The sequence below is a fragment of the Lissotriton vulgaris genome, unplaced genomic scaffold (genome assembly GCF_964263255.1).
Source record: "Lissotriton vulgaris unplaced genomic scaffold, aLisVul1.2 SCAFFOLD_3545, whole genome shotgun sequence".
Lineage (NCBI taxonomy): Eukaryota > Metazoa > Chordata > Amphibia > Caudata > Salamandridae > Lissotriton > Lissotriton vulgaris.
This window is the reverse complement of record NW_028242236.1, coordinates 195,823-212,879: the sequence shown is the minus strand read 5'-3', so window position 1 is coordinate 212,879 and position 17,057 is coordinate 195,823. Positions and strand designations below refer to the sequence as shown.

Genomic DNA, 17,057 nt, shown 5'->3' with positions numbered 1-17,057 from the left:
TGCACGTGTTGGGCGACAGCCATTTATCAGCGGCCATCTTTAACTGCACAAACAGCGTTTTAGGGGCTTCTCCGGGTACCCCTCTCTCCTTACGAAACCTGAGGCGGTAGGCCTCTTGATCCAGACCGAGATGATCCAATATGATCCTCTTGATATCGGCATAGGGGGTGTCGCCTCTCGGATTCGCTACCTGGTAGGCTGCTTGAGCCTCTCCTACCAACAACGGTGCAAGAAAGAACGGCCACTTCGCGCCAGGCCAACCACAGGCTCGGGCAGCCCTCTCGAAGTTAAGCAGAAACGCATCCGGATCCTCACCGGGCTGGTATTTTTGCAAGGACACCCCGCTTATACTTTGAGGAGTCCCTTCGACAGTTACTGGGCCGCTGGCCAGGGTAGGGTCGAGTGCTCGGGCCGTCATGGCCGCCTTCATTATCTCTCTGTCGGCATCAGCTGATCGTATCTGTTGCTCCGGGAGCCACTCCAATCTTTCCTGTCCTTTCACGAGTGCCTGTACTACCTCGTCCATCTTCTTTACACAGACGGATGGAATGCCTGTATTCTCCGCCACTGTAACATGCGGGGGAGGAAAGGGCAGGAGACGTTTCTTAGTTTTAGCAGGTTTCATTCGTTGGAACAACAGATCAGTACAAGTCTTGCGAGGGACACCTTGTCTTGGGGATCGGCTTCTCTCTTGACGGGTCTTCCGGAGTAGTCCCTCCTCCCTTCGTCGGACCGGGCTCCTCCTTCGGGTCGGCTCCGTCGGCTCCGTTCTGACCCAAGTTCCACCGGTGAAAGGGGAAACACAAAGAGGCAAGTATCAGTACTTCCTACAGGAACGAATATCAAGGGGGGGTGTGTGAGGGAAACCGTAAGTGCTGACAACCGTACTCTATACGTGCAAGTGGTGAAGGGGCGGGTTCCCGGGAAACAGGTCTGGTCTATGTAAGGCTTTTGCCTTTCTTTCACACCCAGCCCACGATACGGGTATGCACCTCTGATAGCCACACCCCTCCTGGTGTGCGACTGGGCAACGCGTAATGTTGGCCTCCTGGCTTTCTCCCTGGCTCGTCCTTCCTCCCATCCGGTTCTTCTCCTCGTCCTGGCGGCTCCTTCGTCCCTGATGTTACTCGGGTTGCACACGCCTCGGTTTCTTCCTCCGCCTCCTGCTTCTCCTTTTTGTCCTCCTCTCCGATCTCCACTCTGCTCCACGCCTCCCCACTCTGCCACGCACTGTCCGCTCTTCCGGTGTAGTAACACCTCTGTGGATTACCGCCGCTGACGTTTATCAGGACTCGTGACTCCTCCTCCTCCATACGACCGCCCATCCAGTTAAAGGGCCCGATCTCATCCTCCTCATCGCAGCTGTATTTTTCTTCACGGGTCCATTCCGGGAGACTCTGAGGCTGAGGAGATAAGAGGGGGGGGGGTGTCACAAGTTATAGGGTCGCGTCGGGTGTCAGGGGGGCGTGGCTCCTGTCGGTCCTCCGTGTTACATAGTGCCTCTGTGATTTTACTACAGGAGCTGGAGGTGGGTAGCATTCAAAAGAGAAGATTTAGCCACCTCCTTCCAGACTGTTCCATTGACACTGTATCGCAAGAGGTAATAATTCAATATTGCATTTATTTCATAAACACAAAGAAATCAAATTGTGTACCTCGACCAAATGTAGCACAGCTGGTGTGGACTACACAGCTTTGTCTTAAACTCCTGGCAGTGGTGACACAAAGCAGACAGGCTTAAATTAGAGAAAATGTGTAAAGTATTTAGAAGAACGAAAACAGTTAAAAGGTGAGCAATATAACACTATAAAAAAACTACTACAATATAAAGAACTAGAGAAAAATGTAATCAGCAAAATGACACCAAAAATCCAATAAGTTGAACCGGGGATATAGTTTTTTTAAAAGATTTAAATGAAAATAGTGATTGAAAGTACAGATTACCAATGGTAGTCAATGCTGTGGTAGAATAACACCTAGGCATGATTTAAGGGTGACCGCAATGGAGCACAGGTCAGACACACCAAGTAGATTTGCCCTGCTATGGCCTCGAAATAGGGAAGATTATCAGAATGTCCAAGTCTCCATCTGAAAAGGGACCTTGTTGTTTTTCTGAAGAAAGAATTGCCCCACTCCGGACAAACCTGAAATTCAATCTGGCACTGTGAAACTGCCAGAAGGATACTTTTCATGGTCGGTCCCCTCGAAGCTCTGGAGCTCTGGAGCTGTGAAGGTAAAGTTGTGAAAAAGTTCTCAAACTTATTTTCATTCATAAACAAACACAGGAAACACTTTCATGGTCCTCAGGACCTTGAGGGAGCACTTAGAGACTCTCTGAGTGTGAAGCAATGGGCAACAGGTAAGGTCAAGTCTAGTGGTGTCTGGTCTGATGGAATTCTTCACAGGAATGTAATTTTTAGCTTTGTTATATTCTATGTATCTGGAGCCACCAAGGCGATCAGCCTTATAGTCCTTGGAGATCTTTCTGTCACAGGATTTCATTTGGAAGGAAGTCCAACCTCATCAGGTCCTTCTCACTGGTCACAGATGCCATGTGCAACAAGTTCAGTTTGCCTGGTATCCTTTCACAAGTCCAGTGGTGTTCTGTGCAAGGTTGGGTGAGGGGCTGGCTTAGTAAGGTTCACCAGCATGTGAGTAGGAAACACCTAAGGGCACTCACAGTTCCTCTCTGACCAATGTATTGAAGGTTTTCAGGTCCTGACAAACCTATGTTTGCAGAAGTTCCTGTTTGCTTTACTACAAAAAGGCCTAAAGTTGAATGTGCCAGGACAAATCCAGGATGGCGAAGGTCTTTGGCCACACTTAACTTGTCCTCTGAGACTGGTGTTGTAAGTGTGGAGTATCCTTTGGTAATCCTAGTGAGCTCCCACATCTAACACTAAAATCCCTTTTGCAGCATGCACCTTACCCACAACAAACTCACTGCCAGCTCATCCCTCAGTGAGGTGGGGTTTGTACTACTGATATGGACTAGAGGTACAAAATAACTGGAAAATACAATAATAGGTAATCATGTCTTCATCAGTTTAAACTAAATTCCTTATGCCATGGTATTTTTATTCTTTCAGATAGTTTTAGATTCAAGCATCGCATTTTAAAATTCAACATATTTTCCAAAAGCATGTAATCAGGTTCCTTCAATACAATCGTGACGTCTCTTTTTGCATGATCAACGGCATTTTGTGCTGAATTTTTTTGTAGGCTTTTAGACTCTGACCATGTGCAGGATGCATGATATTTAAAAAGTAAGACATGTATATTTTATGTTTTACATCTCCTGGACGTGAAAAACCTTCCAAGTGATTTTACACTGTGGCAAAGGTAGCTCGCCCATAGGAAAATACTGGATTTCACTATAACAACGTATAATGCTTACCTTCAGTTTGGGGGTAGCTAAATAAATGGCTATTGGACTCCTTTTAATAGTAATTTAAAACCCAGCATAATGGCCAAGTTAGATTTTATTTGACTATTTTACAAGTGACACTTTTAGAAAGTTTTAATTTTTCTGACTAAGCCAAAAAAAGTTGTTCTGCCAGAGTCATTTGACTGTTGATGGCTCCCCTATGGTGAGACGTGGAATGAGCCCAGACAGTGTGCAAAGGGCTTAGGTGTTGAGATGAATTATTCTTCCTTCAGCAGGATTTCCTGGGGGCTGTGCCCAGCCTCTTCCTGAACTTTAAAAAATACTAACCCTGTCACTGGAAAATGTAGCTTAAACCTGAGATGCCCTCCCTTTTGTCTGGCTATTATTCTCGGCTACAAGCAGAGTGAGGGGTAGGAGAAGAGCTGCCCCAGAACTGGTTTAGAGTAATCACAAGAAATGTTTTACCATTATCACGAACACACCTCTGGGTGAGCACAAGGAGCTCGGTCCAGGGGAGGCAATGTTCCGCCACATTGGATTTAGGTAGAGAGAGTTACTGTTGGATCGTTTATAGTAGAACACACAGAAAACAGGAAGTGCTGAAAAAGTGGGTAGGCTAACCCTAGCCACAGCCATCAACGTTAAATTACCTATCAGCCGCAGCTTTCTGCTTTGCCCCACTGAAGGGCCTTCATCTGGACTAATTCTAGTCAGAATACTATTGAGATGAGCTTTCTGTGTGCACAGATTTTAGACCTCGTCGACCACTGCAATGGGACCGCACTCTTCAACAATCAGCTGTTGGCAAGCCCTGCTTCAGATCCAGCTTAAAGCCTGACCTGCCGACAACTCGTCAATGACCTCTTTTTCTCCATAAAAGTTTATAATTCTGAAGATAAACTTTCTACTCAATGCATCTGGTCCCTGTATCCATTGTGGCCAGCCTTAATTTTTGACTTTGACCCAGTCCAGCACGACCAGACAACCGCTGTTGGCGCTTTGTGGTTTTTGGTGCTCTTTTTAATTCGCATTAAAAAAAATCATATGTCTAGTTCTATTTACCAGATTTTTGTCATTTTGGTGTAATTTAATCTATTTAAAGGTTTTTCTGTTTTTTCTAATTCAGTTATAATTATTATACGTTGTGTTTTCACTTCATTGTTAATGTTATGTTAATGTTACAGAATCTTGTATAGCGCATGGCTACCCCAGCAACGGGGCGTCCCAGCGCTTGCAGACAGACCTAAAACTAGTGCAACAGAGGATGTGCTAGATGGACGCGAACAACCAAGTTTTTATGAGTTTTCGGAATAGCAAATGGTTTGAAGTAGCTCAAGCTTTTAAGGGGATGGAGTTCCAGAGCTTAGGGGCCAAGTACCTAAAGGAGCGGCCGCCGGCTCTGCTCCTCCGAATCTTAATGGTACGTGCTAAGAAAAGATCCGCTGAGCGGAGTGCGCGTGTAGGGATATAAAAGGAACATAGTCCTTGAAGAGTTTGGGGGCCAGCGCTATACAAGATTTTGTGGGTAAGGCAGAGGGTCTTGAATTGTATACGTTGCTTTATAGGTAACCAGTGTAGTCGCCGGAGAAAGGGAGGTGTATGGCAGGTTTTAGGTAGAGCAAACAGAACACAGGCGGCAGCATTTTGTGCTCTTTGCATCCTGTTAATTGTAGTTGTGTTGTGTTAGATCCTAGCATAAGGGAGTTGCAGTAGTCCAGATGAGAGAGGACTGACGCCTGAACTATGAGCTGGCGGATGGGGGGCTCAAAAAAGCCCAGAATGGGTCTGAGAGAGCGCAAACGCCCATAGCAGGTGCCCGCAACTTTTTTGGCATGGGATTCCAGGTTGGGCGAGTTGTCAAGCATCACTCCTAGATTTTTTACTAGCTCCTTAGGTATAGGAGCTAGTCCCAGTGCAGGAGGCCACCAGTGCTCGTCCCATGTCTGCATGCCATTGCCAATCAGAAGTACCTCTGTTTTGAAGGAGTTTCGTTGAAGACAGTAGTTAGATAGCCACCCAGATATGGCCATGATGTCTTCTTGGAACTTCATTTGGTCTGCCACATTGTTATTCGAGAAATTAAAAATAAGTTGTGTATCGTCCGCATATGAAATGAGTTGAATCTTACGTTCCCGGGCCATGACGGCCAGGGGGTGGACGTACACATTAAACAATGTGGGACTGAGCGCAGACCCCTGAGGCACCCCACATTCTAGAGGGAGTCTGCTGGATGAGTACGGAGGGGCGTGCACCTGGAAGGAACGGTCAGATAGAAATGACGCGAACCAATCCAGGGCCGTTTCCCTGACTCCGATCTCCCACTGTCTCTCAAGCAGTATCTTGTGGGAGACCGTGTCAAATGCCGCACTCAAGTCCAGCAGAATCAGAATAGAGGTTGCGCCTATATCCAATGAAGCTCTTAGGTGTTCAGTAACTGTTAGCAAGGCAGACTCCGTGCTATGGTTTGCACGGAAACCATTTTGGGATTCATCTAGAATCCCATTGGACTCTAGGTAGGCAGTCAGAGTGAGATTGACATGCGCTTCTGCCTTTTTTGCAAGGTAGGGAAGCAGTTAAATGGGCCGGAAGCTATCCGGCCGAGAGGGATCGAGTAAAGGTTTCTTCAAAAGGGGCACTACTTTGGCGTGCTTCCACGATTTAGGGATGGAGGCTAGCTGACGTGACTTATTAATCAGCACCCTGCCTTCCTTCAAGGTGGAGTCACGAAGGGATTTGAACAATTCAGGTTTAATAGGGTCATCTGGGGATCCTGACTTTATTCTTGACGCAAGGTATTCCATCCCAGTCCACTCTAAAGATGGAATAGTTAAGAGGGAGTATGGGAGAATATCTTGATCTCTAGTAGGATTGGGGAGCCCCGAGAGGCCGTCTGGTTGTAATAGGTCATATATCCCTTTGACCTTATTAATGAAGAAGCAGGATAGTTCATCACACAGTACATCTGACACTATTGGGTTGCCTGTACCTTCCGGTGCATTGGTCATTTCTTTTACTAAGGAGAAGATAGTTTTGGAACGATTGGTACGATGGTGATCAGTGACTTTATTTTTTTTAATAAGTTTATGGTATGTTTTGGTGGCCAGCCTAAACTCACTTTTTGCCAAAGGGTCGTACGAGCGTCTCCAAATACGCTCTAACCGTTTGCATTGTTTTTTGGTGTCAGCATTGCTGTTTGTGTGCTGCATAAATACTCCACATATTGCTTCTAAGCTAAGGCTGACAGCTGTGTGCCAGGCTACCAAAGGGTTAAGCATGGGTTTATTTAGTGACTTGAGTCGGTCACCCTGACAAGAATTGGGACAAATATTTGAGGTCGGTTCAACTTCTCACCCACCTGAACTAATACTCAAATTTCTTACTCCACCCAAATTGAACACAACCTCGACGTAGTACTTATCTCCACTCGCTCTGAACCCTCACAGTATAAAAGTGGGTTTTGTGTAGCCAAATAACTCAAACTTTAGGTCTTCCATGTTAAAGTGGACAGGACTGAGGCCTGGGCACACGTTTACAGCTGCAACCATTTTAAAACATATTTCAGGTTTGAAACTACCATCGCTTCCTGTTCAGGGTCTTGTGGGCAGCACTACTCTGTCTGAAGACTTCTGTCTGAGGGCTGGTGGTTTCTGGTTTCTGTGCAAGGTGTAGACAGCTGTGACACAGCCTTCCAGCTCTAAGAGCTTTCACTCCAGACTCAGACCCTCTGTCAGCACCCAGTTTTAGAAGTGTATCAATGGAGGGTGAGGAGGGAAACACAGCTCGGCAGCTGAAGGAGAGGAGGAAACCAGAGGATGAGGAGGGATACAGAGCTCTGCAGTTCATGGGGAGGAGGAAACCAGAGGGCGAAGATGGATACTCAGCTCTGCATTTCAATGATAGGAGGCAACCAGAGGACAGCCATGAAGATGCACTGAGAGGTTAGAATTCTCTTTACACTTATTACCTTTTCCTTTCTTGCTTTTCTCTGCACCATGTGTACATATTGTGCACCTTACCAGGACTGTCAATCCATGCCTTTTACTTGGAGGGCCCACGGTAGGTCTGTGGATGGATATTCTCACCAGTGGATTCATCTTACTGCAGGCACTTCAACAGAAGGATTAGACAAAGAGTGTAATATGGCTGTCATCAAGATTGAGTTTATATAGCACTTGGGGCTATCTCTCTTTTAATACACGGTTTACTTCTTGTTGAAAACCTAATAGGTGGGGAAATTATATCAGATTTCTAAGTCTCCAGTGGACTCCATCTCCAGATACAATGTTCAAGACTTTGAGAGGCCACTTGTGAGGGCCTCAGCCTAATTAATACCGTGTTGAATCCTCAGGCTCTGTCAATATTTTGTGAATACAGAGACGTCCAATGGCAACCTCATCACCAAGTTCTTCTTTAATGTAGAGTGATTTTTCTGGGCCATGCCATGGTGAGAGGCACACTCAGCATGTAGGTCCTGGTTAGCTGAAAAATCCATTCAAAGGTTCAAGGTCAATACACCCTGTAAAATGGAAATCAAGACTAATATGGTGCTTTGGGTTTTAAGCTACCCCTGTTCAATCCTCTCTGCTCAGTGCTAGAACAGTCGGAGCTTGGCATCCTGAATTTTCGGCTTGTCTCCTTGTTAGTTTAATATATATGAATACCCAGGTAGGAGGCTTCTTTGTGTTCACAAATTGTTCTTGTTTACACAGTTTTTTACCACTACTGTTTTCAGAAACGTTATGGCATTAGGGAAATACAACAGCACTACAAGAAAGGCTCAAAAGAATAGTGAAACTTTCATATATATCATATTATCATCATAAAACTGGGACAATGAGGAAAATCAGAGGAGAAGAACAGCATCTCTTAATAATATATGCACACTGGAGTAATATGTGTTTTCTACCAGTGTCCCTTCCAGCTCTTGGATTTCCCTCAACATACCCCTTCACTGAGCATGTCCAGGACAAGAAGCAGGCAAGGATGAGTGCCACAGGAAATTGGGTTCTCTTGTTGCAGTACAATTAATTCTAAAGAGCAGGAGATAAAGGCCTTTCCATACACAGAGGCTTGAGACAGAGGCCAATCACACCACACCTGATTAATTACCCTCAGGATTTTCTCCACATTGACCGGATGCTGTCCACCCACCCCTCCTCTTCATTTCCCATCTACCATCCCCTAGAAGATTGTGACCCCTTCATTTTATCCTGTTTGAACAGAAAGGAGGTAAGCAGTTTCAGCTCTCCCTGAACTGCTTCCAGTGCTCCAAGAATCTACAACTCTCCTTAAACACATCCTGTCTGGAAGGGAAATACAGGAAACAAGTTCACTTTTGTTTTGTGAAATTCATGCTCCATTGAAGACTTGTTGGCCTGCGAGCATGGTCCTACATGCAAGTTGCGAGCCAAGACTCCATGCTGCTTGATACAATGCTGTTCAGGTTTTTATCACCAGCCTCAAAACAGGAGGCTACATTATTTGATAGGGCTGATGATTGTTTCCAGATATATTTCCTTACAATATTGTGAATGGTTCAAGTACTATTCTCACAATATTCCTAGGAAATCTTAGACAGCTTGCTTGTCAAAGAGAGTGAGAGACTGGGAAAGGACACAAAGAATACACTAAAGTGATGGATGGAATACTTGATTTAATCTCAGCCACTGGTAATTATTTGGGGCTGCATCTCAGTCCATCATTATTTTGCCCGCATTCCACCACAGTCTGGATCCAACCATATGCGAACCAGTCTTGACCCAGCTCCAATTGGAACACTCCAGCCCAACTGCCGAGCCAGGTCCTCCCTGAACCAGAACACAAGCCACCCAGGATTGGTTTCACCGCAATTATGGTTTCATTAGCCGGGTATATCATAGGTTTGGCTTTGACAATGCTTGTTTAGTTCTGTCATGGTTTAGGCAAAACCATTTGTTGTTGAGACAGCAGGGCCATCATCAATCTAAAGAAAATCATCTGCTAAAGCTAGAAATATTGCTTTAGATTCAAATAAGCACCCTTTGTCACAGTAGTCCCTGATGCTTAAGGGGACTACTTTGTGTGTAGACCTCCTCATTGTGAAAGTGTAGCATGCTGTAACTCATAGTGAAAGCAGCCTGCAAACACCCTGCCTCGTGGTGCATGCTGCAGTGGCTGGAAGAAAACTGTGAATGACACAGCAACAGACTAATGGTTGAAGTCTGGCTGATTACCCATACTACTCACTATGTTATACATATCATTGTAAATTTAAAGCGTCTTGGCTAAACGCAAATCTCAAAAGCCAATCGGTTAGGTGTTGGCTGGCTGGATAGATAGATAGATAGATAGATAGATAGATAGATAGATAGATAGATAGATAGATAGATAGATAGATAGATAGATAGATAGATAGATAGATAGATAGATAGAGTTGTAAAGATAGTGTTGCAAAGATATATAGTGTTGCAAAGATAGATAGATAGATAGATAGATAGATAGATAGATAGATAGATAGATAGATAGATAGATAGATAGATAGATAGATAGATAGATAGATAGATAGATGGATGGATGGATGGATGGATGGACGGACGGACGGACGGACGGACGGACGGACGGACGGACGGACGGATGGACGGACAGACAGACAGACAGATGAATAGATAGATTATACGGGCTAGATTGTTTTACAAATAAGAGAGCTAAAAGCAAACTACTAAAGCCCCATAAGTAGGACCTACAGGCTATATTAATTGACAAACATTACTGTTGCCATCAATCAAAAACATACCAGCATGACGTTCAGGAGTGCCCTTAGAGATGCACTTATTTGGGCACTAAAAAAATTACAACTTGAAAAAAGTTTCGAATGGGCACAAGTTGATATGCTGTGAAATCGAGGAGTCAGGAACTGATAAATCTAAAAGGTGCCTTTAGCTTATCATGGAAGAGCTGGTAGAAACCATCCTGCTATCATATTAGGCTGTGAACACAATGTCAACATGTGCGATTGTGCGTTTCTTCCCGGTCTTTCCCATGAGTTCTTCATGCCTCTCCCTGGAACAGTCTTACCCCTACCTATGCCAGGCTATTGACAGGGACACCTAAATTTGTTTCGGTAAAAAGAGAATTAACTCAGCTACACTGGCTTCCGGTGAAACAAAGGGTTCGTTTTAAGGCCCTTTGTATAACGTTTAAGGCTTTGAATGGTATTGGCCCGGACAATCTGAGGCAAAGGTTCAAATGGTATGCCCCCGCCAGGACCCTGCAGTCCAAAGAAGCTAAAAATGTCCAAAAACCCCACCTTTAAAAAAACAGCTGGGAAGGCAGGAGCTTTGTTACCTGCACATCCAAGGCATTGAATGAGCTACTGTCCTACCTGAGGAATGCCGTAGTCCTTCTTTCTTTTAGAAAGGATCTGAAGACCTGGCTGTTTACTCATTGAGCCTCTCCGACTATCGTTTAGGCAGAGCTCAGCGCCAGGATACCTGAGGGTAATCGCACGGTTTTATAAATTCAATTAACACAACATAACATAACTTTCCCTCAATTCCCCTGCCCCTATTTCAGCGGGGGAATGATACACTCACTGGACCATTCTCCCCTTTTTAAGGGGACAAGACATTACTATGCTGCAGTTTGTTTTACTATTACTTGTTTGATGTCAGGCCAGTGCTCTAATGGTTCTCATTTTCACAACTGTGTGCAGTAACATCTGAAAAATGTGAATAAAGAAATTTTGGAAAACAAAATACAAAGTCAACACCGAAGTAATAAAGCAAAAAAACAAAAAAAGGCACTGAATAGAACTAACATGCGTATGGATGTTGTCGTGGTGAAAGAGCAATTGTAGTCACTTAAAGTGAAAATATCCAGTGGTTGAAGTAGACTCAACCCTGTTCTATGCTGTCTGCTGTAGTGAGCAGAAGCAACATGTGAATGACACACCCATACACCAATGGATGCAACCAACTGATTAAAAACCTCTTTAGGTTTAAAGCATTTTATTAAGACAAAAACATAGGGAGAGGGAACAGGTGGTTAGGGTTACATACATTTAAGCGAAGGAAATGAGCATGACATTACGAGTGTGACGGTGGACTAGTCCGCTGTGGAAAAGGAAGCAACAGCAAATGAAAAAGGCTAAATATAAGCAATACCTCCATTCTGAGCATAGTCAACACCATCAGTCTGAGCAGAGAATAATAAGCAATAACACAAAGGAACCCAACCCACCATCCCCTAGAACCCCCCCCAAACACCCCAACTCCTCCCCACCCCCCGTCCAATGTACCTCTAGTAACACTACCTGCCCCCCCACTGCACCCCCCCCCCTCCAGGAACCCAGCCCCGCTACCCCTCCTAGTCTGCTGGAATCACCGGTGGCGTCAACCTCAGGAGCCTGAGGTACCTCGGACAGGTGAGTTCCCTAAATTCGGTAGTTAATAGCGCACGGAAGGGTTGCCACAGCTCATCAAATTGGTCTATCTCCCCCGCTACCGTGAGTGACAATTTTTCCATACCCAGCACATGCCAGAGCCTGTGCAACCAGCCAGTGATGGAGGGGACCGTGGTGGTGCGCCAGTGGATTAGGATGTTCTGAACCGCTGAGCTCAGCGCTATCGCGATTTGCCTGCCCCTACGGGACTTCAGCGGATACATCAGGCCATTAGGAAGGCCCAGCAATATATACGCCGGAAAGCGCAGTAACTCAATTTCAAAATGCATATCAACCTCATCAAGAACCTCCTTCCAATATGCGGCCAACAAGGGGCAATCCCAAAGAATATGCGAAAGGGTCCCCACCTGACCACAACCTCTCCAGCACTCCTTCTCGATATGCCTGTTCATCTCGTGCAGTCTCTCTAGGGTGTAATACCAGTATGTGGACACCTTGGTGAATGTCTCAGTGAGGCCAGCGTGATAAGCTGAGTGTCTCGCACGGTGTGCAATCTGGTCCCATTCCTTGTGGCTAAGTGTCCTACCCAATTCCCTGTGCCATCGTTCCCTGCCCGGATTATAGTAGTGAAACGGAGGGGGCTGTAAGAACTTGTAGAGATCAGTGATCAGTTTAGCATCAGAGGCGCGGGTCACCAGCCACCGCTCATATGGTGTTATCTGACGATCAGCGGTGTCCCGCACCTGGGGTTGAAGCGCCCAGTGCCGGACCTGCATATATCGCAGTCTATCCGACTCCGGCAGGTGGAACTCCTGTTGAAGTTGCTGAAAGGGGACCACTCCCTCCGACCCATAAATCTGAAAGAGCGCTCGGCAGCCCGCCGTCCTCCAATGGGAAAAATCGCCTGGCTCCATCCCCGGGGAGAAATCAGGATTATCCACTATGGGCGTAAATGGCGAAGGGAACGTGGTGAGTTCCCGAACCTCGCAAACCGTGTCCCACACCCTCAGGGGAACCCGCGTGACAAAGGAAGCATAAAGGTTGGGGGGGCGGTGAACTCGGCGCAAGAATGGAACTTCCTGGAGGGTACGCCCTGCCACCGCCTGGTCCTGAAAGAGCCAGTGCTTATCGGATTCCCACCTGCTCCACTCCACAAGGTATCGCAGCTGCGCCACCTGAAAATATTTCCGGAGGTCCGGAATACCAAGGCCCCCCGCCTCCGGGGCAAGCGTGGAGAGAACCCTCTTCATCCGCGGCTTGCGGCCTTGCCAGACAAAGCGTGCGATGTCAGCTTGCGTCTGCCTGATACAACCCACTGGAGGCTGGAGCGGCAAGGCTCAGAAAAGATATAGGATCTGGGGCAGAACCGTCATCTTGACCGCAGCAATCCTGCCAAGCCAAGACAACAGGCTCTTGCTCCAGCGGCCAAGCTCCTCCTTGATCTTCTTCCCAAGAGAGGTGTAATTAGCTGTTACCATCTCTGGCAACGTCGGCGCCAACAGAATCCCAAGGTATGGCACCAGGGACGATGACCACTGCATGGGAAAGAGCCGCTGAAGGTCCCGTCTAGTATCCGCAGCCAGAGACACATCTAGAGCCACCGACTTGCCCATATTCATTTTGAAACCGGCCACTCGTGAAAAAGCATCCAACTCGTGGATGCAGGCGGGAAGGGACCTCCTGGGATCGTCCAGGGTCAGCAGGACATCATCCGCATAGAGGCTGACCGTGTGAACATACCGCCCCATCTTGATCCCGATTGCATCCGGTTTTGGCGGATCCTCTGGGTAAACGGCTCCATGTAAAGAGCAAAGAGGAGTGGGGAAGAGGGCAACCCTGCCTCGTGCCGCGCTCGATTGCAAAACTACGGGAGCTGCACCCATTGACCCTCACCATCGCTGAAGGGTACCTGTAACAATTGAAAACCATCGAGCAGAATTTATCACCGATGCCCAGTTTCTTGAGCACCTGCTCGAGGTAAGGCCAGTGAACCCTGTTGAAAGCTTTCTCGGCATCCACCGCCAGCAGCATCCGCTCGCCCGGGATCCGCGAAGCCTTCTCCAGAATGTGCGTCACTCGCTTAGTATTGTCGACAGTTTGTCTGCCGGGCACAAAGCCAGCCTGGTCGGCCTCAACCAGACCCGGGAGGTGCAGGGCCAGCCTGGATGCCAGAATCCCCGTGTACAACTTGAGGTCGACATTCAGGAGCGAGATGGGCCTATATGAGCCACATAAGGCCCGATCCTTCCCAGGCTTTGGGATCACTGAGACCGTCGCTCTCAGGAGATCCGGTGGGATGGCTCCTGATGCGGAGAAGGAGTTAAACAGCCGGGCGAGGATAGGGGCCACAACCGGGCAAAAGGTTTTGTAAAACAGGGACGTGTACCCGTCCGGGCCCGTTGCTTTCCCGTGCTTAAGTCTGGCTATCGCGGAAATCACCTCCTCAACGTGGATATCGCGCTCAAGATATTCCGCCTGAGCGGGGTCTAGCGCCGGAAGGGTCACAGATTCCAGATATTCCATGGCTTCCCGCGGCGAGGAGGGCTCCCCGGTGTACAGCGCCTCATAGAAACCACAAAAGGTTTCCGCCACCGCCGCATCACCCGAGACAGCCACCCCGTCCGTACCCAAGAGTTCCTTCACTACGTTACACTGTTGCGCGACACGGAGCCTGTGTGCCAAGAGTTTGCCACACCTATCCCCCCTGTGTAGAATGCATGTTTCAGGCGCAACGCTGCGTATTCCGCCCTGTCCATGTCCAGCGCCGACAGGAGCTTCCTGGCAGCTTTCACCTGCCTCCAAACCCTTGGAGCACCCGTACGGCGGTGGACCTGTTCAAGCTCCCGGACCTGGGAAGTCAGCTCCTCCCTCTTCCGCTGCCGCTCCCTGTTTTCTGCCGAGGAGATGGAGATGAATTCCCCCCTGAGGACCGCCTTCAGCGCCGCCCACTGTGTCGCCAATGAGGTGTCTGAGTTACTGTTGTGTGCCTGGTAGTCCCGTATTGCCTCCTCAATATGTTTTACAACTGTTTTTTTGTGCAGAAGGGTGTCCCTAAGGCGCCACACCCCCCGAGAGGGGGAGGTCGCCGGCCACGCAAACGTACCCACGACCGGCGCATGATCAGACAGTGTCAGGACCCCAATGTCCGCCGCCGTAGCAGCGGCACGCATCGGTCCACTAACCAAAAAGTAGTCCAACCGTGCGTAGGTCCGGTGCGCATGCGAATAATAGGAGTAATCCCTATCTGTAGGGTGGAGGGTGCGCCAAAGGTCATGCAAATCCATGTCGGTGATTCGGGCCTTCCCGGCCTGGGAAAGTTCCCCAGTCTGCGGGAATCGCTGCGCTGACCTATCTAATGCAGAATCGAAGACTATATTTAAGTCACCTCCTAGGATAACATGACGATCGGGGGAGGCAGTTACATCCACCAGCACCGAATCTAAAAAGCGTTCTTGATGGTCATTCGGGCTATATAAGGAGCCAATATTAAACGATGTGCCCCCCAGGCGGAGGCGGTATGCCAAAAGCCTCCCCTTCTGTTCAGCAAATTTATACAACACCTCCCCCTTGAAGGAGCTCGCCAGCAGAATAGCCACCCCCGCAGTCTTGGACGCAGCAGAGGAGAAAAACTGGGTGGGAAACCTGGCAGAGCGCATTCTATGACAGTCACGGGGTAACAAGTGGGTTTCTTGCAGGAGGCATATATCAGCTTGTGTCCCCTCCAGTAGAGACAAAATCGCCCTACACTTTACAGGGTTATTCAGACCCTTAACATTAAGGGTCACCACCTTCAAGGACGACATATCTCCTAGAGTCCGGAGACGCTATGTCGCGGGCAGGCAACCGGAGGGGGAGGGGCGCAGGGCAGCAGCGCAGGACAGGCAAAATAGGGCCAAGCGTTAACACAGGAAACATCGGACGGTTCCTTCCCAACCCCTGAACAACTCCCGACCCCTCCCCAAACGAACCAATGGCAACTAGCCAAATTCCAACACAAACACAAACAACCCATTGTCCCAGTCAAGTCCCAAAACGGACAAGTCTGCAGAAAGTACCAAAAGTGGACGTCCAGCCACTCGCTTCCCCCGCTCCCCCCCGACCCTCCCTCCGACCCCCGAACCTGGCACCGAAGAAGCTGTGTCCATCTCCCCCCGGAGTGAGTCTAGGCCGTCAAGGCCACACCGTTCGAGGCGGCCGAGTCCCTGGCCGCTTCTCTCAGGGCACTGGCCATGTCCGCTCTGATGGTGGGCGAGTCAGGCCGCCCAGCGCTCGCCGCCAATCTCCTTCTCGCCGACCGCCGTCGTCCTCCTCTATCCGAGCGCCTCCAGGTCGGTGTTGCTCCATCCTCTTCAGTAGCCGTGAGCCCCAAGACGCCGCAAACATCCTGCAAGGAGCGCAGCTGGTGCAGTACCCCGTTCCAACGGAATATCAAGCGAAAGGGTTGCCCCCAGGAGTACGGTGTCTCGTGCTCGCGCAGGAAATCGGTTGCAATCTTGAAGGACCTGCGCTTCTGCAATGTGATGGCAGACAGGTCCTGATACAGCGCCACAGGTCGCTCTCGGAACGTCAATGGTTGTTTCCTGCGGGCCTCGGACATGATGCGCTCCTTCATCGGAAAGTCAGGGAGGTAGGCCAAGATGTCCGGGGGAGGTGCCGCCGACTGTCGCTGTCGGCCCACTCTGTGGGCCCTGTAGATGCGGATCGGAAAGTCCGCGGCCTCTCCCAGAATCTCCCGGAACAAGTCCTGCAAATAGCCCACCAGGTCTGTCCCCTCATCTGCAGACGGTACACCCCATACCCGTATATTATTCCTCCTCGACCTGTTCTCCAGGTCCTCGTTATGGGCTTGGAGTTCAACATGTTGTTCCCTGAGACGGAGAACGTCCTGTTACAAATGGACAATCTCGTCGTCCCGACGTTGGGCCGCCGCCTCCACCGTCTCCATCCGCTCACCAAGGCCCTCCACCTCCCTGCGGACCTCGCGTACCTCACTGGCCACCTCCTGCTTCAGCGTCTGGAAGTCTGCTTTAAGCGAGCTGAACAGGTCCTCCATGAAGGACCTCGTGACCGGGGGCTTACCCCCGGTCGGGTCCGCAGCGGCCCGGGAAGAGCCCGGAGACGGTTGCGCCCTGTCCCGCTGTTGCTGGGCCCTGCTAAGCATGTCCGGCAGGGTGCGATCCCCCTTCCTCGATCCTCCTTTTCCGGACATTCGTGTCCCGTACTCTGTCGCACTCAACTGAAGCAGGAACATTGGCTTCGGCCACCTCCAGTAGGCTCGGCCCTCGATGA

At 48.8% G+C, this 17,057-nt stretch overlaps 1 protein-coding gene across 1 annotated transcript in view; it reads left to right on the top strand.

Moving 5' to 3' along the window:
* Positions 1 to 7,142: 7,142 nt before the first annotated feature.
* Positions 7,143 to 17,057, top strand: part of LOC147669016 (killer cell lectin-like receptor subfamily B member 1B allele C) — a 156,898-nt gene continuing 146,983 nt past the window's right edge. The window contains exon 1 of the mRNA XM_086948282.1: positions 7,143 to 7,326. Coding sequence (XP_086804408.1) covers positions 7,143 to 7,326 — 184 coding nt within the window. The remainder of the gene's footprint in view (positions 7,327 to 17,057) is intronic.